Here is a 27,315-nt window from a genome sequence, read left to right as displayed (position 1 = left end):
ATTAGTATCTGAATTGGGCTTACGGGTATTTGTTTGGATTGCAAGAGTGCATGGCTATGGCCAGCTGTTGTCTTGTGGTCATTAGCAGATGTTCCACTGGTTGCGTGCTGCCAATTTGGTTCGTTCCCATTTTTTTATACCCTTGCAGAGGGTATTATAATTTTGGTCAAAAGTGTGCAACGCAGTGAAGGAGACATCTCCGACCCTATAAAGTATATATATTCTTGATCAGGATCACCTCCTGAGTTGATATAGCCATGTCCGTCTGTCCGTCTGTCCGTCTGTCCGTCTGTCTGTTTCTACGCAAACTAGTCTCTCAGTTTTAAAGCTATCGAATTGAAACTTTGCACACACCCTTCTTTCCTTTGCACGCAGTATATAAGTCGGAACGGCCGGGATCGGCTGACTATATCCTATAGCTGCCATATAACTGAACGATCGGAAATGCCATAACTTTGGTGTTTTTAAAGTTAGGAAGTTGGGATTTTCTATGGGTTTTACATTTGGCCAATCAATTTGACGTTCCAAATTTTATAAGGATCGGCCGACTATATAGTATAGCTGCCATATAACTGAACGATCGGAAATGCCACAACTTTGGTGTTTGTAAAGTTAGGAAGTTGGGATTTTCTATGTGTTTTGTATTTGGCCATTCAATTTGACGTACCAAATTTTATAAAGATCGGCCGACTATATCCTATAGCTTCCATATAACTGATTGATCGGAAATGCCATAACTTTGGTGTTTTTAAAGTTACGAAGTTTGGATTTTTTATGAGTATTAAGAATGCATCATATGAATAATTTTGGAAAATATAATTTACAGAGTATTCTGCAAGGGTATATCAACTTCGGCTCCGCCCGAAGTTAGCTTTCCTTTCTTGTTTTGTCCTGTTTTTGTTGACCATTTCGAGCAGTTGCCGTCGCGTCGCGCTTTTCGTGACTAATTAGCAAATTCGCGACACCCGTTTGGGGGAATTTTTTTGCGTTTAGCGCTTAGCGTTTGGGGTCATAGGTTAAGCCCCCCTCCTCCGTGGTCACCTTTTTACGGTTAACAGAAGCAGCTGATTGTCATGCCTGCGGCTCATCAGCGGGCTCATAACGGTGTTTTTGGAGTGGCGGTCTGTGATTTGAGTGCTCCGTCAATGGGCCACTCTCATGCGAGAGAGAGTTAAGAGAGCACTTTTCTCTCAAGTCGCCAAACTCCCCAAAAAAGTGCTCCACTTACTCTCTCTCCTTTTCCCTTTTCCCACTCGAGTGTGTGTGACTCACGCACCAAGCGAAAGAGAGAGCACTGCACAGTGGGATATGTAAGTAAATAAAAACTAAATTGATTAAGGACAAAAAGGATATAGATATAGATAGATATGTTAGAGCAAACAATAGAACACTAAAGGGTTAAGGTGTTAAACAGGAGTATGGGAGATTAAAATTCTATTAATAGAATAATTAATACTCCCAACATTTGAGAAACTTATGAATATACAATTAGAAAATGGGTTTTAGTTTGTTAAAGGACCACATCCACTGTGCGGCGCCCAGAAATTCTTGGAGAGCAGAGCGTGCGCCTTGTTGTCCGCCGGGCGGTGGAGTGGGTGCAGTGGGGTTGGCAGCGAGAGACCGAGAGAAAGAGAAAGAGCGAGCGGAACGGAGAGAGCAGAAGCGCGGGACTGGCGGCAAGATCGCTCATTTTGCAATTTCGGGCCGTGTTCCGCGGACGTGCGCGCATCGTTTACTTTCAGTCGCATCGCAGTCGCCGTCTGAATTTCCCAATTTCAATTGGAAACCGAATAAATTTTGAAATCCCCCATTCGATTTCGAACTGTGCATATACTATTTTTTTTTTTATTTTCATATATATTTTTTCTTTGTGAAAATGCCAAATTTGCCATCATGAGTGTTGAAAAATTGTAAAGATCGCGATATCCCTTTGGGAAGTGCTAGTCGAAGAAAACTCAAAATGAAATTGTGGAAATCGAAGAAGCCCATTGTGGGCTGCGTCCCCGGAAAATCGGCGGCGCTCAAACAGGACCAACAACAACAGCAACAGGAGTCGCAAAACAACACCTTCAATGGAGGACATCATCATCCATCGACGGACACTTCCTTGGCGCCCATGTTATCCGGTAAGTTATAAGGGCTTTTCCGACTTTTATGTGAGGGGGGTACCACCTCTTATCCAATAGAGACTAACGAAAATCTTCTAAGGCGCCCAACATGTGCGCTCCCATTTTCCGCTTTTCCGCTTTTTCCCCGCCCGCTCAGGGTTATCGCATTTCCGCCCAAGGTGCTTGCGTACGGCCCTCAAGTGCTCGACTTTAGATATAGATTTGTATACAAATATCCGACGGTGTATTTGTATCTTTATATCCAAGTATCGGCTGGCAGGAAAGCACTGTCAAAAATCTAGTTTTTCCATTGAAAATATTGAGTTGCAAACCATTGCTTAGGTTGGCTATTTTATTAGTACAAAAAAATATAACCACAGTACTTTCTATTATGAAAGTATTTTAAATTCATCACAGTTTTAGTTTAAAGATCTTGAAGTGATAAAACTTTTGCCATCTTAAAGGACAAGCTGTTGTGTATGTTAAAAACACGAATTATTATTATTTTAGTTGTGTGTCCTGTATATAAAATAAAATTTGCAAACAAAATGTTTTTATTCCTTCAAAAAATACCCATTTGTAGTAACTAAGGAATTTAAAATGTAAAACTTTATATAAGTTGTCCAGCTTTTCGCTCAGTGTGTGCTGGCGGCCCAAGACAATGTTTGACATTTTCAATTGAAAGTAATTGCTCGCATTTCGTTTTCATTTTCCGACCGCTCGAAATTTGTCAATTGCAACGCCCCTCCTCCAAAACCCCCCATGAAGCCAATGGAGCTCGGTGACCTGACCCTTGATTTCCCAGCGATCGGTTCATTGGGATCAGTAGGCAGTTTGATGGATTACCCGGCCATCGAATGGCAATCGAATTGAATTGCCAAATCAGTGGAGTTCAACGGATCGAAAGGGGGCTGTTGCCATATAGATATATATGTACATCATGGCTAATTGAAGCTGATCAGATAAGAAGATGATCAGATGCATTTGCCATCAATTGAGACATAATTGAATGGATTGCGCAATCTCAAAGGGAAAAATCCCGCTGCTCCTGATTATCCAACCAAGAATTGAGAGAATTTCCTTCTATAATTTATTTAAATCAAATAAATCTACGTAAAAGAAAAGTAACGTAATCTATTTTCCAACCAAGCGTCTGTTTCAACTTTGATCTATCGAAAGTGCAGATCTAGATAGGCTCCATAGAAGGTTATCCCCCCTTTTGAGGATCTTGTAAACCGTTCCACGAACGCCGTTTTGCATTTCTGCTGATTCTCCTTGGATAAATGATCTAAAAATGCCGACAGGACGGGATGGAAAAAAAAGGCTGGGATTTATGTCAGTTAAGAAATAGGAGGGGTTAAGTTATGGCCCAACTCCAATTGCAATTGCAGTTGAATGTTCCAATGAATGAAAACGGGAGAACAAGATACAGATACAGGAATGGATTAACTGAAGAACCAAAGAAGTTACAAAAGTATCTGCATCTGTTCGTGTGCGCGGGCTTAAATTGCATTTGATGAATTTATGGCATGGCAAGCGTAATTAAGCATTTAATTAAATATTTCTGATGCGCCGCATTGTTGTTGCTGCTGTTGCCTCAGCCTGCCCCTTTTCATTGCTTAATTTTCTTGCGCGGAATGCCACAGATTGTATCTGGTAGATAAGGCCAAGTGCCTGGCCAGAATGCAGCTTCTGCTGGTGGATGTTGGTGGATGCTTATGCTTACTGGGCCAGACAATCGCCCATTGATGCCAAACGCCTAGATGCAGACGTACAGCAACGGTCAAGATTGTGGCACTCTGTGAAAATGCTGATATTTTATGGAGAAATACATTCTATTAAAAAACCGATTTTCAAAGTTTAGGGTTAATTCAGTGAAAGAAAAATAAAAGACCCAGTCCCATTAAGATTTAATATACAATAATTGTTTTAAGTTTTCCGAAATTAATTTAAATAAAATATATAAGCATATGTTTAAATATTACGATCGTTGATAACGTGTATGGAAGTCATTTTATTATTTAAAGGACCAGGCATATTAGGTGATCTCAAAGGCAATACATACTTCCAAGAGTAACCAATTTGTTTATCAATTAAATACGAAAACACATAACATTTGATATGCTATTGTTTTGACCCCCTCTGTAAATAAATATAGATACGTACGCACGTACATAGATGCATCTGCAATTGCTGGCTGCCGATCCAAAGGCAAACAGAGGCGTGCACTTATCCACGGACGGGGATCAAAAGGGGGGCGGATGACCAGATGTCACTTGTTTACACAGTAATGACAGCTACAAAAGCAAAAACAACAACTGAAGCGATTGCTTTGACTGCTCTTTTGACTCCCCCGAATGCAAACAAAGGCCTGAGAAAATCGAAAGGTGTTCAATGTCAATGCACCAACATCCAAATCAGACCCAAAAACTCGATCCAACAAAACCAAACAGATGACAACTCCCCCAAAAAAAAAATGAAACCCTCATTTCGAAAACCCCTCCTTCTTGTCAACTTTTATAGCACATTAAATGCCCATAAAATCAACGACAAAACATTGAACATCGTAAAAAGAGTTGAAACTACTCGAAAAATGTCAGAATAAACTAATAGATCAACAGACAAAATTCTGTGTGTTGACAGGCGATGGGAATATGATCTAAATTTGCAGGACTTCTATTTTTCTTCTTTTTTTTGTGAACTAATGTTGTAAGATGAGATCAGGGTTCGTTTTAATGTTTTTTTGGTACAGATTAGATGTTTTTAGGCGCCTTAGTAAAATAAAAACGAACATAGACTTGATAAAATACCTTTACTGGCACATCTTTCAATTTTATTCTTTGTCTTGCATCAATATACTTATTGTCATAAATCGATACATTTTTCACGGAAAATTTGTAAAACAAAAACGCAATTGAGGTCAAAATATCTTTTCTTTTTGTGCTACTAAATCGGAAAAAGATCACGTCTGACATCGAAAATGTGGTAAACTTTTAAGCGATTAAATTTATGGAATTTTTATGATTATATTAAAGGCCGGTGAAAAAATTGGGAGTGAAATCAGTAGATAATTCCTTGTATGCTCTATATACCATGTGTCTTCTTTTTTCAGATTTTATGTGATTTTCGGTTGCACATGTCGTTTTTTAACGAGCTGCATTGAACATTGAAAAAATGTTTCAAAAACCAGTAAAACACCAAATGGAAATGGGTCGGGTACTATCTATTTGAGTACTGCCTTTGTTGTGCACTTTCCATTCTGGTTCTATTTTTTTATGACCAGTAAATTGAAGTGTTCGAAATTTTCAACTGATTTGAAAGCAATTGTGCCTTAACCATTTATTGAGCGTATGTAAATTTGTTTTTTTTATGAGGGGTAAGGAGTGTTGAGAGGGAGTGTCATGTATGAATTGATTTGTTTTCCTTTTTCTTGAACTGCTTGGAGGATACTTGATGTTTTTAATGCTCTTCGCTTTAAGCTTCAAGTGTTTTAAAAGTCATTTTCTTTGGTGTATTTTATTTATATTAAATAAAAGCCTAAATTTCAGTAGTGAATTTTTAGTAAAATTTATAATCTTAAATTCGTTTACATTTAATTTTAATTTAATTGAAATATCCCATAAAAATTTTATTACTTACAGCTCAAATTTAAAAATGCAAGTTGATGCTTTCATGTTGATGTTTTTATATATGTTCCTTTGTGTGTGCTTCTGTAAGCTGCAATTCCTGGATCGTTGGCGACACTTCATTGTTGTTGATGGGTTTATTTCCCTCCCTTGAGATCCACACTCCTTCTTCGATCCCCAACAGCCCCCCTCCCCCCTCTGGGGATTTCTTGCCATGCAGCAGCAATAAAAATCATGAGTAGGTTCGTTCATCCAGGGATTTCCATAAGTCCCGGTCTATTTCACTATTTGTACTCCAAGGAATTGGGTGATATGTGATGGATAAAACGGGGGAGTTGGGTGTTTGGGGAATTCGGTAAATGAGTAAGGGAGCGGGTTAACTCAATGCAGCGTAGCAGACGACAGACGAAGTCTGTGCCTCTTTGGGTAAATATTCAAATTTGTTTTCCTGCACCTAGCAAAAAATATTAGTGACTGAGAAAAGCTACACTATTTAATAATAATAAATAAATAGGACACTTTAAAAATGGTTTAAAGCTGTAGATAACAAGAAATAATATGAGTTGAATATTTATTATAATCAATTAACTCATTCTAAAATATACAATTCCTGGTAGAAACTTTTTCTTTAACCAGACCAATATATAAAATCGAAAAAAAATATTCTGGATTCTTATTTTAAAATCCTCTTTTGCAGAGTATGTTGTTATTTATTTATATTATTTTTTTGAGTGCAAAGCAGCTAAAAATTGTTGCTATTGTCACGGCACTTTCCCGTTTGTCCCCCCACCCCGCTTTGCACCCATCCAGCTGCACTTCCCCATTCGTTTTTGGGCAATCGAAAACATTTCCCCTCCCGACTTTTCCACACTTTTACAATTTTCATGCCATGTGCGTAAGAGTTTTCTCCGTGTGTGTGTTTATTTTTCGCCACATTGCGGCCATCGAGTGTAAACAAAAAAGCAACAACGATGCGGCACGGACATGGGCGGTGGTGGGGGGAGGCGACTCTAAAGTAAACGTGGCAGGGGATTCTGAAGAGAGCCCAAAGAGAACTCAACAATTTGACGCAATTAAAACGAAATGAGCACAGAGTGAGTGGGATTCCTCAGTCCGTCCAACAGTTTGTGTTGTTTATAACAGGGGCGTACGCAGTTTCGGATATGAATTGGGAACCATTTACAATTTTTTCTGAATTTTTTGACTAAATGATCGACTAAATAGTATACCATAATCAGAACAACAAATTGAATTCAACATTACCGTAACACAATCGATATAATACCATTTTCAAATGAGAATAGGAATTTATTTTGTAATCAGGATATATAAAGCTGAAATATTTATTTGCTTAACCATCAATAAACTGCGATCTTTTAATTAAAAAATACCCTTACGGGGCTTACTTTACAAAGATCCCCCTTTAAAAAAGTCCTGCCTATGCCACTGAATTTTGAGTGTTTTGTTTTCGAGTGCCAAAGAAGAGTACTTCTTTTGTTTTGGAAGGCGTGAAAATCCCTTGGGTCCCCATATCATAAAGCTGCCAAATCAAACGGAAGCGACGACGAAGAAGCAGCACGTAAACAAAGCGGCACAGCAGGCAAATGACATTTGTGCCTGTTTACCCCCTTATCCACTCCACCCCTCACTTTCGCCTTGCCCCCACCGTGCACAGTGGGCCACATAGGCGCTGGATGGTTACAGTGGGGTGTAGGGGGTTGCAAAAGCAGCTGCTGCCAACTGATAACGCAAATAAAGTTCCATCACAATAACTGAATAAAAGTTCACTGCACTTCCGTTGAACTCCGGACGGTAAATGGAAACATAAAAAACAGGGTTAGCTGCAGTCAACTGATTTTATATGCATTTAGCAAATAACCCAGCTATTTTCCATTATAATCATTTTATTAAGCCTTTAACAAAAGTGAATACATCATAGCCATTCTAAATTTATTTGTTTGAGACAACAAACATGTCTGGTAATATAATAGTATTCATTTTCTGCTTTTTCAATAGACAATTAATTACGAAACTGTTATCTATGTATCAGTTTTTTTTGACACACCAAACGTCATGTAATTGAATTTTTAGGAAAAATATCAAGTTTTCTCTTTTGAAGTTTTTCATCTTTTCCTTACTTTTGAAAATTACTTTTGTGCCTCCCCAGAACCAATTTCAAACCAATTTAATGGTCACTTTTCTTTTGTGTGGTCTCCATGGTTGTTGTTGTAAACAAATTGCTTATGCTCTTGTTGTTGCTGCTGCAGTGGCATGTTGCAAACATTTTGCTGCCATTTATTTTTGTTTAATTTTCCTATTGCTGCCGCGAAATCTGCCACAACGACGTCACTCAGCAGCAAACATAAACAGAGACAGAGAAAGGGGGAGGCAAAGAGAAATGGAGATGCAGACAGCAAGGGAATCACACATTTTATATACACAAACTGATGTCTACAGTAAAGGTTCTTCAATTCAAACCATCATGGAAAAGGATGTAAATTGGTTATAGAGTGTGAGCAGCTAAAAATATTAAAAATATATACATTTTTTTATTTTTAATAAAAGAATAAACTTTTGTCGAAATACAAAATACCCTACGGATATAAGAACCATCTTTTGGATAAGTTTGTACAGAGAAGTAACACTTTGAAATTGAAAATGCATTTATTTCTCCAGAGCCGTAGAACAGACGCCGTCCTTTGTCTGAGACAGTCCACAATGTGCACGATCCACACCCCCCTTTTCACCGATTTTCCTACCGTCCTTCCTTATTCATTTCCCCGCACATTTTCACATTTTCCACTGCATCCAGAAATATGCGTAGAGAGGGAAAATGTCACAATTTCAACGGCTGATGCTGCAGCGCAGTGTAAAAATAGCAACAAAATCACAAAATAAAAACAACCACAGTCATGGAGCCAGAGGTGTAGATAGGGGGTATTGGAGGCTCAACACCTCAAGAATTTCAATGCTGATTGAATGTAACTACCGAAATAGATTTTAATTTTAAAAGACGAATATACTTTTTCTTGCTGGAATTCTTTGATTTAATTTAGGTATTCTCATACAGAATTTTCTAAAGTCTCAAAGAGATTTAAACTCCCCCTTTCTAAAGTACCGCCTACGCCACTGTTTAAGGCACACGTTTAATTTAATTTGTTGTTGTTATTGTTTGTGTTTTGCTCCTTTTGTCGCGTCTACCACTTGGAGTTTGGATTAATTTGTAAAGTCTGCTGTTGGATGACAACTCTCCTGTCTCTTTCCCATTCTGTTTTCCTCTCTTTTTTACTCATCTAGCAGTTTTCATAATTATTTGTTGTCTGTCTACCAAAGCTACCACTCCACCCACTTTCCTCCTCCTGCTTTCCACTTGCCACAAAAAATAGTATTCAAAGTCGCGAATTTCCTTACCCCTCATTATTTCCATGCCGCAGTTTTCCTCTGTTAATTATGAATGCAAATATTTCACTGCATAAACACGAGTCTTATAGTCTTATATATACAAGCACCCGTTTATATAGTCATTGATCAAGGGACGAGTGAGATTAATCTCCCTTGATGGCATTTAAAAACTCACTCGTAAATTGAGTCAGGGAAAATTAGGACCTACTGGAAAAACTAATGAGAACTGCAATGGCAAATAACTTAAAATATAAGTACACTTTTTTTTTAAATTCTCTGGATACTCGTAATTTAAAATAGTAAGTTTATTTTGCTTAACTTAGAAGCAAATCAAATTTAATCAACTAGTTTAATGAACTTAATTTTCATCTGGCGTTAACTATCATTTTTGACACCATGAGAACCCTTTAGAGTTAAAGAGATATTTTCTCACAAGATTAAATCATAATTTATCGCAAAACCCAAATTAATAGTGTTCGAATTAAGTTTATTAATAATAATAATAATAATTCCCTTATCCAACATTCAATCAAATTTCTTAACGATCGTATTACTTTTATCAGGCAAAATAACAATAAAATGGGGTTGATGTTTTACTGCTTGTTGATGATGCTGTTCACTTCATGGGAAATTCACTTTCATTTCCAATAAGGGATTTAATTAAGCTGGCGTTCAGTTTTCGAAAAATTAGATTCCGCCTATCCAGTGATCTGTCACAGTCTCATTATGGGCGGCATAACACTTCATTTCACTTCGCAACCGCCGGCATCTTTCTTCCTTGTCTATCCCTCAATATACGAGTATAGTTACTATATCTTTTTTACAGGGGCCCTTTAATTGAATTTCAAGCGTCATGAGTTGTTACAAATTTGTACGCATCCTCCCCGAAACAAATTTAATGATGGGCTCAACTTGACTCTTTTTTTTCCTATCGCCCACTTGACAGTCTGTGTGAAGTGCTCCTGCTCTAAAAGTCGCGAGTTATCTGAGGGAAAAAAACGCCTTCAGTTTTGTCAACGGTAAAATTTCAATAAAGATATCCAAAAGTGAACCTTTTTTTTCGGGAACTGTAATACCCCGTCTTATCATCAATGGGAGATTTGTTCGGGTACCCAAAAATTCTGTGCGTGAGTTTTTGGTGCGGCCGGGGATCGGTTACGGGTAATTAACATTTGGGGGCATAAATCTGAGGCCCCTTACCGATACGCCGGAATATTGGGCAACTGTGGGGCAAGATGGACAGTGGAGGGGAAAATTGTCGCACATGGCGAGCGATATGAGAAGTGCTGCTGAAATTGTCAAATGTTCTGCCTTCATTTGCTGATGTGCAAATGAAATGTTCTGAACAAAGTTATGACTCTATATGCACTGCGAAAATTTGTAGAGTCGCGTAGAATATTGTTTTTAAGTTTTATTATCTAAAGATTTTCAATTATTTAAGGCTTATATTCTGTTTATTTGTGGGTGAATAATATAATTAATAGTAGTTTTCTCATTTGTATCTTAAAATCGAAATATATTTCTGAATATTTATATTTGAATTATGTCATTAAGAGAGGTTATTACTTATGCTATATAATCAAAGTATTTTAAGTAATAAAAAATGTGTTTTAGAATATTTATCTTTTGAGTGCATTTCCCTCAGTTTTTGCCTCGACTTACTGTTCCTCCCCCTTTAAAAAGGCATAAAAAATACCGAAATGGTCGTAAATCAATTTTGATGCAGAGTTCCTCGACTGCAGCGCGACTTAGTGGCGGCTCCTCGCCTCTTCAACTCGTACCGCCCCCTTTGAGCTATATCATCTGCGCCTTGAAATGTTTTAGCGAAAGGGTGTTTTCGCATTGAGAAGGAGACACATAGAGCTGGAGAAACAGCGACAGCAACATTTGTTACGATGTGCGATGTGCGAGCAGCCATGAACTGACTGTCGTCCCAGGGATACAGTTCGCAGGGAACTCAGGGATCTAGGTCCTTAGTTCTGAAATTTTTTTAATTTCGTATACTTGACTGTTCGTTTAATGTATTAAAAAATTGCATCTAATAGATACAATTTTAATTAAATACTCTCCTGCTATTTTGAAGGGTACGGCACTGCTTTAGATCGATTGGAAAGTATTCAGAAGTATTTATTTCCTAATGCAACCAACTCAAAACAAGTCTATAATTTTATTGAAATATTTTAGACACTTAATGTATTAATAATAATTGCAAAATGTGCATCCCTGGCTGCCTGATTTGTTTCGTTTATTTCCCTTTATTTATTATTATTTTTTGTGGTGTGGCTCAGTCATCAAATGAATGTCAACGTTTTGCTAAATACCCGAGGATCTCAATGGAGTGGCTGCCTATGTGAGTGGGTCTGCTTTTCCTGCGTTTTTTCTCCCCTCTTGCCCGTTGAGTTTTCCCTTTTCTTTTTTGTAATTTTTTTGCAGGCAAGGGTCGCCCTTTTTTTTCGCCAAGTTCGGTTCATTTAAGTTGAGTTCGTTGCGGCTGTTGCACTTTGGCTGCAGGGTCTGACCCCCCTTGCCCAAAAGCCCCCCGCCGCCCATGAAGGGTCCTCGGAAATTCGCTTTTGTTGCGGCTTTATCAGATGTTGACATTTTTGCGGAACCACACTCGAGTTCATTTGCAATAATTGGTTTTTCTTGTTGTCTTCGCCGGGGGAAATATAAAGGATGGGGGCGGCGACGAGAGCCTTGTGCTAAATAGATTCCGTTGAAAAATTTTTGACATACTCGTATTTTCACGCCCTGAACTGCGTGTCCATTAATAAATAAGTCGCTAGCACTTGGAAAAAGATTAAACTAAAAGACAGAACACCAGAAAACTGGTTCTAAACATTTTTAATATACTGTCTGTATATGTATTGCAATAGGTCCTATGTTATAGGTTCCATTGTTTTATTTTAAAATAAAACCTTTTGCGCAAATCAAAAATTAATAATTAAGGAGGAACCTAAAAGTAACAGCTGTCTGTAAAATAAATGTATATCAATTATCTTTTAAGAATTGTTAAAATAAATAACTCGTACCAAATTCAAAAACAAAAATTATTGTTAATCTTTAAATTGAAGTCCCCCATTTTGAAAATGGTTTTATAAAATGTTCTGAAGAACTTCTCAGCCCAATGTTTTTTGAAGTGCAGACAAAGTCAGCGTTTTGTGGGTTAATGGATACATGGGCACTTACTCGGACGTAAAAACTACGCAGTTTCAGGTTCTGTTCCCGGTCCCCTTAACCCCTCTCACCACCTTAACCCCCTAGAGCCCGCCTGTCCCCCTTTTGCAACACTCTCTGAACCAAATTCCCATTCCCTTTATTGTGGCCAGAAAAATAAACTGGAAATTGCGTGTGGAATAGCGCCGCTAAATGCAAACAATAACAGGGCGTCAAGTTGCCAATAGATTGCCATGTCAATCAATCAATATCCATCGCACAGTCAGTCAGTTGGACACTCAATCAGTCAATTAGTCGACTGTTTGGCCCACATCCACATCAAATGGATCTTCCAGCACCTGTCAATTGGATATATCTGCAGGAACAGCTCAATCAAATCGATCGAACTGATCGAAGGAGGCTGATATAGATAACGATATCGATAGATATATACAAATACAATTAAATTAGGAACAAAAATATATAATTCTGGGAATTAGAGTATCAGAGCCAATCATGATCAAGGTATTACTTAAATTTCTTAGAATTGTAGAATTGAGCCATTAGGATTTAGCCAAAAGACATAATAAAACTAATCCATATACCAACATTTTTAACCACTGCATTTAAGCCTAATCCATTCGCATTATTTCGAAGAGTGGCAAAGGAACCTTTTGATCTCGAATTCTTAGGGAAGATTGGAATGTCCACTCCCCTTTATGCATCTTCATAATGAAGAGATCTCGTTGGGCAGATTTCCCTTGAATGATGTCTATTTTGCAAGTAAATGTGGCAAATCGACGAGGAATTCCATGCGGTAAATGAACCATTCCAGAAGACAACATGATCCACAAATGCCGTGGGATCGGGAGGGGGAAAAACTCTGACATTGCCGACCCCCAGCGATGTAGGAGCTGTCTGTCTAGATCGGCACTTGTGCAATTTAACATCCCTGTTTTTCACATCGGGGGAAATTGAAAGTGGAAAATTGTTGGCGGGGGGATGGAGCATCGCCTGGGGTCTATTTCAATCAGTGAGCACACTATCTGCGATCTGTCTAATTGCCAGGACGACTTCAGGAAGTACTCCATATGACGGGTGGCACTGCCACTCTCTCTCTCGGTTTTCCACCCGCAAATCTTTTCGGATGAGCGCAATTTCCGCTAGAGAAGGAATTGGCAACTGTCGCCGATAAATTTCCCTGCAACTTTTCCGCGAGTCGCCATAAAAACGAACGCACGACAGGCGGCAAGAGGCAAAAATAGCTTTAACTGCCCCGCCAATTCAATCTGGAGATCCCAGAGATCCAAATCCATTTCATCTTCTCCAGAACGGAACTGCAAATGGCAATGCAAATTAGACGGCGTCCATAAGTTAATTTGGGCCTAATGTTGAGACACTTTCCAAGTCGCCGGGTTTTTCCCGGAAATATTTAATAGCTGCGGAAGCATAAAGTAGAGTAATCTTATTTATAAGTCAATTATCTAAGGCAGTTTTTATGTTTGTGAAGTTATTAAGTAATAGTTCGTAAGAGCTTATAAGTTTGTTGATCACCAGTACACTACTTTACCTGGCGATAGGTAATTCTCCAGTATTATCTGTATAGTTACAATCGGTGAGTCGGTTATCTATCGATCACTTTTAATAATATGAGGTAAATAAATTTTCGTAAATCAAAAACATTCCCACCACTTGCTAACATTCAAAATTGGTTTTGGGAAATGTGTAAATCAGTTCCGGAATCAAGGCGGAACATAAATACATATATAAGCTCCATATGTTTCCAGCACATGTATACGCGTATATAGTATTTCATAAATCCATACGCACTCCATCACATTAGTTGGCTATTTTATGGGCTCTTTTCGATTTCATTTAGCGCTTGGCTCATTTCGACTTGTTCTTCCCCCATTTTTCCGACGGGGGGGAAAATGTCGAGCACTTCCAGGGCATCTCCTGTTCGTCTTGTTTTTCCCGCTTTTCGCTTAATTCTGATTACATTTATTTATGAAACCGGGCGTACATATAATTTCCGCTCGCCGGCCCCAACGACTCCAATGAATTATGTCAAACTAAAAAATAAGGAAAACAAAAAGAAAAGCACCGAAGCACCAAAAAATCAAAACTAGCCAGGAAAATAAAAAACAACAAATCGGAAAAACTAATAGCGCCTTTGCCTGCCAGTGGAAATCAAAATGAAAATGAAAAGCGCGCATGTAAAAATAGCAAATGAAAAGCGCATCCAAAAAAACACACAAGCCGTAGAGAGAAATGTGAACACTTCAAAGCGAATGCGAATCAAAGTGAAGACGAAACGAAAGAATAAAGGAAAACAAAGGGGAGGGAAAAGGGAGGGAAAAGGTGAGAAAAAGGCATACAAAATTACAATTTTACACCTGATACTTAATGATAAACTTATTTAATTAATCCCTTTTAAAAATAAAAAAAAAAATTAAAAATGCGAATGCTTCTAACTTATTGAAAATAAATCTTTCTTTCTTATTGATATCTTTCGGATCCCTAAGCTTATAATATTAAATAGTTTTAGGTGATTTTAAAGATATAATATTTTTGTTACATCTAAATATGATAGTTTTTTTTGGAACCTGAAAACAAATTTGGATGACAATTTCGCGCCTAAAACTTGAATACGTTTTTTCAGCATATTAAAGAAAAGAATTTTTCTCAGTGTGGCCAAAGGTGCAACTGAACCAAATTGGCACACCTTTTTGAGCCAAAGAAGAAGAAGAGGAGGAGCCAAAAAGAAGCAAAGCCGAAACCGAAGAAAACAAATTAAATGAAAATAAATTATAGCGAATCAGCTCTCTATATGTGAAAATTTCGTGTGTGTGTCGGACAAATGAAGCGAAACGTTACGTTTTTTTAGCAGCTCACTGCCCCTGTTAGTTTTTCCGTGTTTCCATTTTCTTTCGGGGGCTTTTGCCTAATTATTGTTGCTGCTTTTCATAGTCGGGCGGGCGCATTAAGAAAAACTTTATGCGCCATTGAAGCGTTCGAAAATAAAAGTCGCGTCCGCTTGCGTCAAACGTTGCCACGTGTGCTCTTATTTTTTTTGTTCATTATTTTGTTTTTAGTTTTAATTTTTTGTTTTTGTATTTTTTGCCACCGTGTGCGTGAGGGAAATTCACTCGTTACGCACACACGGCGTAATTGTAGCAGATCGCGTATACGCCGCATCGTCCCCCAAAAGAAAAACAAAAAGTGTTGCCACACACGGAAACACACAAAAAAAGTGAATGAAGTAGTAGGATGAGGAGGGTGAGGTACATACATTGTATGTGGTACAGTGAATAGTCGTGTTTGGTTATTTAATTGCCAACAATAGTGAAAGAGTGTTTTGATTGTATTATTGCTATATTATTCGTTTTTGTTAAATTAAAATAGAACAATTAACGCAACACTTAAAATATGTCATTAAATCATTTAAGGAATCAACATTCTGTAGAAATTTATTGTGTTTTCAGATCAAAAAATATTTAAAATCTAAAATTTTTTTAAAATTAATATTTTAAGCAAACACTCTTGCCCATTTTTATTCGAATTCTTTATTAATTCTGTATTAATATAAAGCAATACAAAAATAGGAATATTTATTTTATTTCATTATTATTTATTAAATTTTTTCTTTCTACATGTTACATTTCTAAATGTATTACTGTGTTTGCTATATTTATCTATAAGTTGTACGATGTTTCCAGGCCTTCTACTGAAAAGCGGCTCAAGTTGATTAAGTTATTTGGTCTGCATTGCAAAATTGGCCATTTCACAGGCATTTGTCTTTTATCAAGCCATTCGATTTGATTTCCCAATTTTCCAGAGTGATCCGGCACTTCTACTCCGTGTTTTTGTTTGTTATTGTGCCATATGTTTGGGGGCATCGTACAAGATTAATTGAGTTCACATTTATATGTTATACATGTCTGTTTTTGTGGTTTTTATAATTCCTCGAGTGAGATTCATTCGCTGGTGGAATTTTAATTGAAGCTTTTTTGGCGACGCCGAAGGTCGCGATTTGGATTGGGAATTCTCCGAATCGAATTGGATTCGAGCACGATGTGGGCTAGGTGGGCGTGGGTGTGGGCGTGGACGTGGAGGAGGCAGTGCCTCCTTTGATGTCTGGTGCTGGTGTGGCGGAATAAATTAAGAAAATGCAAGCGAAGTTGGCTAACGACGACTCCCCTTTGATGTGTGTGATCTCTTATGCTTACCCGTGTACTCTATTTTTCTCTCTTGCAGTTGACCGGGCGATGAGTCCGGCACAATCGGAGGACTCCGGATTGGCTCCGGAAAGGGGAACCACCTACGCCACCATCACTCTGCCACGGAATGCCCTGCATTTGGCCATCACATTCGCAGGTGAGAGGGGGGTCCATCCACTAATGCATCTCGAGTGGAACGGAAAGGGGTTGGGGATCCGTGGGGTAAGTCGATATCTTTATGGCGGTTTTGGAAACAGAAAACATTCATACTCTGAGGGAACAGAGAAATCATCTGACAGCTGTCATAGGAAATCAGCATTGATTATATAATTATGTTAGACACAAATTGAGCCACGGATCAATCAAATCAATTGGGAGCGCAGTTTATGCGGGTCGCTAATAATAATGATGATGATTGCTTCACCCATGGAACGCTCTGATCTAATCCGATTTTTGATTGCAATCAAAGGAACAAAGTCGATAGATTAGGGTTGGGATACAAAATAGCCAATTCTTAGATAATTATTTTGTATTATATTTAGGAGTTCGTATTTTAAACTGCATATCGTTAAAGATCATAAGGTATTATATATATTTATGTATGTTCGTATGTTAAAGGCTATAAAAACTTCTTTTACAAGATCAATAGCTGAAATCAAAATCGGCTTTATAATTATTCGAATTTCTTACAGCCTTAGTTTTTAATATTGAAGAGTATGTAGACGGATATGGTCGCATATATATAAGACGGCTGTACTAATTTCGGGGGCTCAGCATTGATTTATGGTATTGTCGATGGGGTCGGGTCTATGAAGGGCTGCCCTCTGATGGTTTGCAATGGGATGGGAATGGGGATGGCGATGGGGCATTTCGGGGTGGTTTCTTGTCTACAGATATAGCTGTATTGCCATATAGTATTGTTTATTCCGCCGATCGCCAGACAAAGTGGGCCGGCCACGAATCATTCGATTTGAATGCGGAACGCGTCTCCGTCTCCGTCGATAATGCCGTTGCTCCGTCTACGTCCGTATTCGTGGTGTCTCCGTCTCTTTCTCCGTCTGCCGTTGTCGCTGCCAAAATAAATCATCGTTCCAATCTACAGAGAAGCCCACCCCCAGGGGCAAGTTGGGGGGCGGGACGGGGGCCCGATGCCAGACATAATAATGAGTATGTACACGTAGGCACAGCAACCGCCACAACAACAGTTGTTGTCTTAAAAAAAAATTAAAAAAGGTTTATTTTAAAGAACCACACATTGAAACAGCTTAAATCAAATGAGAACATCAACTTAATATTAAAAACACATTACTATTGATCACACATTCCAAATGTGTGCTGAACTATGTTTAATAGAGAAATCAAGTCCTTGTGTTTCTAAACTAGTTCTCTAGTTGAGTTTTTAATAAGTCATTAATGTTTTGTGTTATAAAAAATATATAAAATATTTAATGTTATTTTTCAAATGTAAATTGGTATTAGGATTGTTGTCAACATTAGTTGTAAGAAGAAATATCAAGCGCAAGTAATTAAAAACAATAAAACAGACAATTAAACTTTTAATATGTCCCCTAAGCTGATAACTTTTTTTTACAATTTGCTGGCCTACCTAATAACTTGACATCTGCTGTAGCTGTGACTGATTTCGTCTGAATCAGAATATAAAGTCCACCCATTCGGATTTTGTACTCTTGACTAATCTGCCGCGTTGGGGATTTGGCGAGTGTGTGAAGTGGGCAAGGGTCGGCTGTTTCTTTGGGGGTTAACCTTAGACTTAGGCCACGGGTACTCCTTCTGGTTTTCTGACGTAAGCACCGCCCCTCCATAGAATCCAATCCCCCCAATCGCCATTATCATCCTTGCTTTTCTCCGTGGTCGCCAGTCTGCAATAATGTGTGTTGTCATAAAGCGTCGCGTCTGTTTTCCCCCGCATTTTCTTGCCATTTTTTTGTTGTATTTTTCGGCGGCTAGTTTTTCATTTAGTTTAGTTTTTTTTTTTTGGCAATTCGCCAGTTGCGTTCTCAATGCGGCTGGCCCCAAACTACTGGCCGTCGTCTTCTTTTTTAGCCGATTTCTTTATTTACGCGCCGTTGTGCGAGTATCTTGTTTCCCCCCTCCCAATTTTCATGCGTTTTTCCTCTGTGTCGACTGACGAGTCGCTGACAGAGTCGCCACAGGAAATCCAAATTGTGGACCGGAGGGACGGGAGGTGGGCTATATACCATCTCCAGAATCTTCAGTCATCGGGGGGAACTTTTATTAATTTGGAATGTTTTTGAGAAGTCAGGTGAAAATTATAGGGATTTTGGGTTCCCTAAATCTACCGAGCTTAAAAAAATTACATTGCAAAATGTCAAAGGTCTCTTACCCATTTGTCTTCCATAAACATGTTGGTTATATTTATTTTGCTGAGATTATTTTATGGTGCACGTATAAAACATATATTTATGAAGTTATAAAGTTATGCTTTATTATAAATTGCAATTTGTATCTTTTTTTTATTATATATATTTTATGAGTATATTTTATCCACCAGAACGCAACGATCTGTCGTATCCGCCGGTGGTGGGTTCCCTAAGTCCGGTGGGTCATGCGGCGGATTTCCTGGCGCCTGGCGATCGTCTCCATCAGATCGACGGAATCTCGACGATTGGACTGAGCAACCAGAAGGTGATGAACATGCTCTGCTCTGGAGGATCGGATGCGGGTCCTGCCATTGTGGAGATCGAGTATTCGTTGCCCGAATACAGTAAGTATGCCCCAACCGATTTGGGTCACCTATATGAAACACTTTTCCGTTTCTCTTTTTCCGGGGCGCAGCAGTTTCCCAGAACAGCCTTTGTGTGACCTCGAAACTGGCGCAGATCACCGTGGAGCGGGAAAGTGGATGTCTGGGGCTGACGCTAAGGGGCGGGGCCGACTACCCGCTGATCGTCACCCATGTGCGGCCCCATGGACCAGTCTACAAGACCGGTCGCATCAAGCCCGGCGATCGGCTGCTGCGCGTCGATAATGTGAGTGACTTTCGATTGGAGTGACACTTCCGTTTCCGCTTTTGTATCTAGTTTTCTCCAGAATTTCGCAACACAAAAACTATTTTTTGGATTTTTCTAATTGATTTATTGAAAAATATATTTGAAATTTGTCTGTTGGACAAAATTGAAAACAAACTGTTAGAAATACGTTTTAAAGTTGACTTTAAATTTATCATTGACTTCATAATCATATCAAAACATAATTTCAAGTGATTCTAAAAACTTTATTATATCCTTTAAACATTCCTAACAACTTATTATTTTCGACTATGAGTTAATAAGTTTAAATATATATTATTTAGGAGGGTTAATTTATCATAAGGTGCATATTTCATATAATTTGTTTATTGAATATCCCCAACCAGGTCTCACTTATTGGCAAGACGCTGGCGGAGGCGCAGCAGATCATCAAGTGCGGCGGCCACGTTTCCGGCTACACCAACCTGACCATCGAGTATGATGTTTCTGTGGTGCAGAGCGTCGAATTCTCGATGGGACCGCTGCTCATCGAGATCGAGCGACCGATGAACGATAAGTTGGGCCTGGTGCTTTGCAACTACACGCCGGCGGTGCCCATGCCCACTTCCGGTTCCGGTTCGAGTACTCCTTCCAGTGGCGAGAAGATCGAGGAATCGGCGGGCGTCTTTATAGCCAGTATCCTGCCAGCCAGCATTGCAGATCGGTAAGTGGTTTCCAGATCAGTTTCCCCTTGGTTCCTCCATCCTTGGATTTTCTGAATCTATTCTCATGTCCCCGTTTTTTTCCGGTATTTGTTCCAGTTGCGGCGCCTTATCCGTCGGCGATCAGGTGCTCTCCATCGACGACACAATGATCGAGCATACCGCCTTCAGTCCCGACGAGGTGATGACCATATTGGACACCAGCACGGGTCGCGGCTACACGCAGATGCAGATCATGCCCGCTCACGCGTTGGCCCGTCGCGGTGAGTTTTGGTGTTCGGTTTTCGGATTTAGTTTTGGTTTTAAAGGCCCCCAGATCATGCCCCCCACCATCCTTTATTTTTGGCTATCTGGCAGTCGAAATCTGCAAGGCCAGCCAGGCTCCCAAGCGACGCGACGAAGGTCTGGCGTGGGCGTCACGGCTAATGAACACTCGCAGCAGCGGCGGCTGAAACAATAGAGACGCCAGGCCTTATATAGTATAGAGCGAGGAGTGATCGACGGGTTCCAAAAGAAGTTCTAAGTGCAGGAAGAAAGAATTAGGAAATATTTCACAGCAAACACAGAAAAGAAGCGGAATTTTAAATCAGTTTCTAACGCAAAACGTAAGAGAATAGACTTCAAACAAGAGAGAACGCTATAATCGGGTGCCCCGACTATCAGATACCCGTTACTCAGGTTAAGGGAGTGCGAGGGAGATGGAGATAGAAACTTTGATCACGCATAACTTTTTAACGAATGGTCCGATTTGAAAAATTTCTTCTACATTTCGATAGGTATTGATAAACACAATAAAACTGCATTTTTACTTTTCCGAAATATTTAAATTTTTAAAATCGTATATAAGCGATTGTGGGCGTTAAAGGGGGCGTGGCACCTTTTTGAAACAAACTTGCGCTGCGTAGGAACTCCTAGAATCTGCATGCAAAATGCCAATCTTCTAGCTTTTATAGTTTCCGAGATCTCAGCGTTCATACGGACAGACAGACAGACGGACAGACAGACGGACAGACGGACAGACGGACAGACGGACAGACGGACAGACGGACAGACGGACATGGCTATATCGACTCGGCTAGTGACCCTGATCAAGAATATATATACTTTATAGGGTCGGAAACGCTTCCTTCTAGCTGTTACATACTTTTGCACGAATACAATATACCCTTTTACTCTACGAGTAACGGGTATAATAATCAGAGTACAATTAAGTAACAGTAATGTTTTAATAAAGCAGGCGTTATATGGTTTGGTTCCAGATAAACAAAAAATAATTTTATAACAAATATCAAAGTTTTTTATACATGGAAGTATAATTATACAGTACAATTACACGAAGGAAGTTAAGAATTTGAGTATTATGAAATATTTCCATACTACAGATCACTACATTTTTGAAAATCATTTTTAAGACTCCTTCTAAAACACATCGATCCACCCTCGCTGCAGCCAATCAATTGTTTTTCAAAGTTTTTCCCTCCATTTGTTAAGCAAACACGCAGAGACACAGACGCACAGTCCGAATTGGTGCTCCCCAAGCCAAAAGACGAAACAGACCTGACAATCGATCGAATCCAAATCGGAAATACCAAATGGAATAGAAAATAATAGAGGAGAGTGGAGGCCATAAATTGTGGTCTAGGCAGAGGAGGACACGCAGCTGGCTAAGCTGCGGATCAGTCGCCGGAGTAGAGTCTTCGGCACAAGGCCAACATAACAATCGGAAAAGGTCTTAAAAGCTTCTATAAGTTTGGTATGGAGGGAGGTGTGATTGAATGTACTAGATATTTCGGGGGGAGAACTACTTAACTTGAAGAGGGGGAGTAAGGTAGGAGGGGGTGGAGTGATTGAGGGAGGATAAAGTGGGGGCACCACTCCCATTCCTTTTTTTATGGGGAATCTATACTCGTATACTTGATTTTTATACTTACTGGTGGCTAAGACATAGAACAAATAACAACAGGGCAGTTTATACTGTAAGCCTAATAATATATTATATTTGTTAATTATATTTGTTATTAATTTATTTAATTATATATTCCCTTTCAATCCCCCAGGTCACACAGCATTGGGAAGTCCCAAGTACAGCTTTAGCACCCTGGAGTCCCGCAAATCCTCGACGGCGGGTCGTCAGCGCCAGCGTTTCGCCCGCAAGAGTTCCCTGCCGCTGGAGAATCCAGTGGGTACTGCGGGCTCCAGTTCCACTGGAGGATCGGTGGCAACGACGGGAATCCATGGCAGTAGCAGCTTGGGCATGGGTCTCGGTCTTTGCCGAGCAGAAAGTTTTCCCGTTCTCCTCGACTGCAGTCACGGAGCGGGTATTATGCTGGCTGAATCGGGATCTGGAGGATCGGGATCGGGAGGAGCTGTGGCCATTGCCCAGATCCTTGCCGATTCGGTGGCCGATCGCAGTGGTTGCATCCAGGCAGGCGATCGCATCGTGGCCATCAACAAGATGTATAGCTTGGATGCGGCGGCCATGAGGCAGTTGCTCGAAGGAGGATCCAGTCGCAATGGTGGCGGCAATCCCACGGGAACACCGGCCAACTGGCTGGAGCTGGAGATCGAGTTCGATATGCCGGATGCGGTGGTGCCCTCCAGTGGTGTGTTCAGTGTCAAGTTGCTGAGGGCCGGCAAATGCGGACTGGGACTGAGTGTCAGTGGTTCCAGCCACGGCGGATTGGTCATTTCGGATGTGAAGATGGGCAGTCCTGCCCATCGTAGTGGCTCCCTGCGATCGGGGGACATCCTGCTGGCCGTCGACCAGCATCCAGTGCAGCATTTCAATGTGGACGCACTGCTCAAGGAGGAGGGCAGCAGATCGCAGAATCCCAGTCACAGCTCCTCGGACTTCACCACCCTGACGATCAAACGGGTCGTCCTGCCCGATTTCCTGCCCATGTCCAGTCCGATTTACAGTAATTGTCCTGCCAGTGGCATAAATCTGGGCATGGGCATGGGTGTTTCCACCAGCACCGATCACGACCTGTACAGCAGTGCCTATGTGACGGCGGGCAAGTATGCGGATTGTGTCTCCCTGAAGTCGAGGACTCCGCAACCGGATTACTTTCGGGTGCCCAGCATGGACGATGCCAGCCTGCAGTCCGTGCAAATGCGATCGGGATCGGGATCAGGTTCGGGTTCAACCGGCGGAGGAGGTGGTGGTGGTCAGGCCAACTGCTGGTCCACCGGGGTCAACAGCCGATCCTTTGTGGCCCCTCCGAACACGCAGAGCCTCACCACCGAGCTGCCCGAGGAGGAGGACGAGCAGGAGCAGCTGTATCCTGGATACGAGCTCAACCGCTATGCCAGGTGAGTCTTTGCCTACCTACTATAATTATTTTTATACACGATTTTTCGTCATTTCTATAAGGGGTTACCTCTTCCAAATTCTCGAAAAATGGCTTTGTAGAAAAGTGACCTAAAACCTGCACTTCTAAGCCCATAACTTTTCGTACAGATATTCGATTTTAAAGTGGCATATCTCCAATTGATTGTGGTTTAATTTTCTAAAAAACTGTGTTCTCAGTTTATTTTTTAATTTTTGGTCGATTTTTCGTCATTTCTATAAGGGGTTATAAGGGGTTTCCAAATTCTCGAAAAATGGCTTTGCAGAAAAGTGACCTAAAACCTGCACTTCTAAGCCCAGAACTTTTCGTACAGATACCTCTGAGAATTATGACCTTTTCACACTTAAAAATAAATTACCTTTTAAGATGTAAATTTTGATTTTATTTATTATAATAATAGTACATACTCAGTTAAATCCTTGACGCACTGCATCTGGTCCAAGTAAGATGGTATCGCTGTGAGCCTTCTGCAACCGCTCCTCAATCTCACACACACACACATATATGATCTGGAATTTTATATAAATTATTAAATTAATTTTAAGTTAATTAAGAGGTCCTTGATCGTACATCCTGGTGACAATCCAACTCAGATTGTACAACCATTAATCATCTGGATCCCCTCAAGAAGCACACACTCACACTTACATATTCTGACATCCGAGTGAACTGATTTGTGAGCTGCCACAACCCTTAGGTCGTAATTTTTTGGCTAGAACTGGTTGGGAATTATAATTCCGAGGGAGTAATAATTTACCTTGACGATGACGTGGCCACCTTTACATTTTCTTAACTTACATTAACATTACATTAGCATAGATGGATGTTATTTAACATTTACCAAGTGTTATGTTGACTGTTAATTGTTGATTGTTGATAATTGATTGAACATACAACATACATGCAACATGCAACATTCTAAATGTAACATGCAACGTGCAACATGCAACATTCAACATGCAATATGCAACATGCAACATGCAACAACCTACATTTGTTGCATGTTGCATGTTGCATATTGCATGTTGAATGTTGCATTTTACATATAGAATGTTGCAAGTTGCACGTTCAATGTTGCATGTTGCATCTTGAATGTTGCATGTTGCATGTAGAATGTTCCATGTTGCATGTTGCAAGTTGCATGTTCAATGTTGCATGTTGCATGTTGATTGTTGCATGTATGTTGTATGTTCTATATTGTATATTTTTGCTTGTTGCGTGTTGAATGTGACATGTTACCTTTATTTTATTGTTTATGTTGTATGCAGTATATTTTATGGTTTATATTGTTGGTTATTGGTTTAGAGGCCTCACTATTTTTGCCAAAATGCAAGTTTCCAGTCTTATTAATTTCAACCGAAAGCTAAGAAATGTTACATTATTATTAATATTATGGACGGCAATCTACGTAATGACATATCGAAAATTTTTGATCATCGAAATCAAAATATAGAATATTTACTTTCAGTAACAGCTGCAAGGGTATATAAACTTGGGCCTGCCGAAGTTTGCTTACTTTCTTTGTTTGTTTTTTATGTTAGCTTTAATTTTCAATTTGATATGCAATGTGTATACTTTTTTCCAGTGTTGACTGCACCGCCTTGCCGCCGCCCATGGAGAACAAGGTGTACGGATCGGCGGCCAGTTCGAGCAGCAAAAGCAGCGGGAGCAGTTTGCACCAGATAATCTTCACGGTGCGATTGGAGCCCAAGGGAGGATTGCTGGGGATCACCCTGGCTGGCAGTGAGGACATCACCAAGCCCATCACAATCAGTGGCCTCGTGGAGGGTGAGTCTATCGAAAAGTGTTGCCATAAATAAACAGAAACTAAAACACATCCTTAATAACAGGAGGCATTGCGCACAAGAATGGCCAGATCCACGTAAGTGACCAGTTGCTGGCCATCGATGAGCACTCGGTGCAGGGAATGCCCCTGTCGCATGCCACCAGCCTGCTGCAGAATCTCGGCGACCTGGTGGACCTGAAGATCCTGCGGAGCCACGATCTGGCCAACGGCAGTCATCTGCCGCAGACGCAGGCCATCTATGCCAAGGTGCAGAGGCGTCCTCGGAGTCCTTCGGCCAACACGGAGGGCAGCAAGGAGTCGGGCAATGGGAATGCCAATGGAAATGGCAGCACCAATGGCAATGGCAGCGTAAAACCCCGTGTTTTCCACGTCACCCTGTACAAGGATAAGGTGTACGATGACTATGGATTCTCGGTGTCGGATGGACTCTACGAACGGGGCGTCTTCATCAACAGGATTCGCAGCGGAGGTCCTGCCGACATGTGCGGTCTCCTGAAGCCCTTCGATCGCATTATGCAGGTAAGTCGTTTTTGCCCATTGATTATCTTTAAACTAAAGTAATTAAAAATAAATATATTCCCCAGGTAAATGAGATGAAGACGCAGGACTTTGACTGCTGCCTTACTGTTCCGCTAATTGCCGCCGCCGGCGATAAAATCGAGATGATCATGCAGCGCACCGAGTGATCCTTGTTGTGCGACATCCTTATGTTAAACTAGTTGTACGCTAAGCTAATCCTAAGTGCCATTGCTAGCCCATAATATTATATATCCCTGTAACCTGTACCGAACGAACCAATCCCAAAAACATCACCAACCTTTAAGGACAATACGCGCAAATCAACCTGCCATAACCAAATAATGTCCTCTTTAAAATAGATCTGCCATAATTCTACTTTAATTCTACGCTAAATTTGTTTTCTAGCAAATAAATAATCATACCGAAAGTTTGTTCGAAACTAAACAATCAAAAACTATGAGTAATTTCATTGAGAGGTATAATCTATGGTTTTATGACCTATATTTTTGTATGTATGCCAAAAACAAGATTAGAATTTAGCGATCGTTTGTTGCTTCATGTTTGTTTACAAACATGTCGCATATTTTTGTTACAAAACAAAAATATTTATATAATTTAGATGGATTTCTGGAACGGACAACAAAATTTGAAGCTGAATTACGCGATCCTGTGTAAAATATAATTAATTAAAAAAATCCAGAACATTTAAAACAAGAGAGAACGCTATAGTCGGGTGCCCCGACTATCAGATACCCGTTACTCAGGTAAAGGGAGTGCGAGGGAGATGGAGATAGAAACTTTGATCACGCATAACTTTTTAACGAATGGTCCGATTTGAAAAATTTCTTCTACATTTCGATAGGTATTTATAAACACAATAAAACTGCATTTTTACTTTTCCGAAATATTTAAATTTATCGTATATAAGCGATTGTGGGCGTTAAAGGGGGCGTGGCACCTTTTTGAAACAAACTTGCGCTGCGTAGGAACTCCTAGAATCTGCATGCAAAATGCCAATCTTCTAGCTTTTATAGTTTCCGAGATCTCAGCGTTCATACGGACAGACAGACAGACAGACAGACGGACAGACAGACGGACAGACGGACAGACGGACAGACGGACATGGCTATATCGACTCGGCTAGTGACCCTGATCAAGAATATATATACTTTATAGGGTCGGAAACGCTTCCTTCTAGCTGTTACATACTTTTGCACGAATACAATATACCCTTTTACTCTACGAGTAACGGGTATAAATATACAATTGAAATAAAACGGGTAAGTTATTGTATAGAATCATGATTTCTTATAACAAGATTGTCTTTAAGACCCGGATCTTCAAAGACTGTGGCTTCATTTGCAATAAATCGCAAAGTCGTTTCTAAATGACTTTGGCTCTAAAACTTATGACTC

At 40.0% G+C, this 27,315-nt stretch overlaps 1 protein-coding gene across 2 annotated transcripts; it reads left to right on the top strand.

The window, feature by feature from the left end:
- Positions 1 to 1,708: 1,708 nt before the first annotated feature.
- Positions 1,709 to 26,344, top strand: LOC108042787 (glutamate receptor-interacting protein 1). Of its 2 annotated transcripts, none has more exons than XM_017121240.2 (10): positions 1,709 to 2,126; positions 16,550 to 16,669; positions 19,046 to 19,258; positions 19,333 to 19,523; positions 19,910 to 20,226; positions 20,324 to 20,487; positions 22,282 to 23,536; positions 25,160 to 25,362; positions 25,425 to 25,900; positions 25,966 to 26,344. In XM_017121240.2, exons 1-10 carry the CDS (start codon positions 1,961 to 1,963, stop codon positions 26,065 to 26,067), a joined length of 3,207 nt encoding a protein of 1,068 aa, XP_016976729.1. In that variant the 5' UTR covers positions 1,709 to 1,960; the 3' UTR covers positions 26,068 to 26,344. The 2 variants fall into 2 exon arrangements, with proteins under 2 accessions (XP_016976729.1, XP_016976727.1); XM_017121238.2 differs by having other exon boundaries at positions 19,330 to 19,523.
- Positions 26,345 to 27,315: the final 971 nt, after the last annotated feature.

This window comes from Drosophila rhopaloa, unplaced genomic scaffold (genome assembly GCF_018152115.1).
Source record: "Drosophila rhopaloa isolate 14029-0021.01 unplaced genomic scaffold, ASM1815211v1 contig_3, whole genome shotgun sequence".
NCBI lineage: Eukaryota > Metazoa > Arthropoda > Insecta > Diptera > Drosophilidae > Drosophila > Drosophila rhopaloa.
Note: the sequence above shows the minus strand (reverse complement) of the source record. Positions and strands in the feature narration are given on the sequence as shown.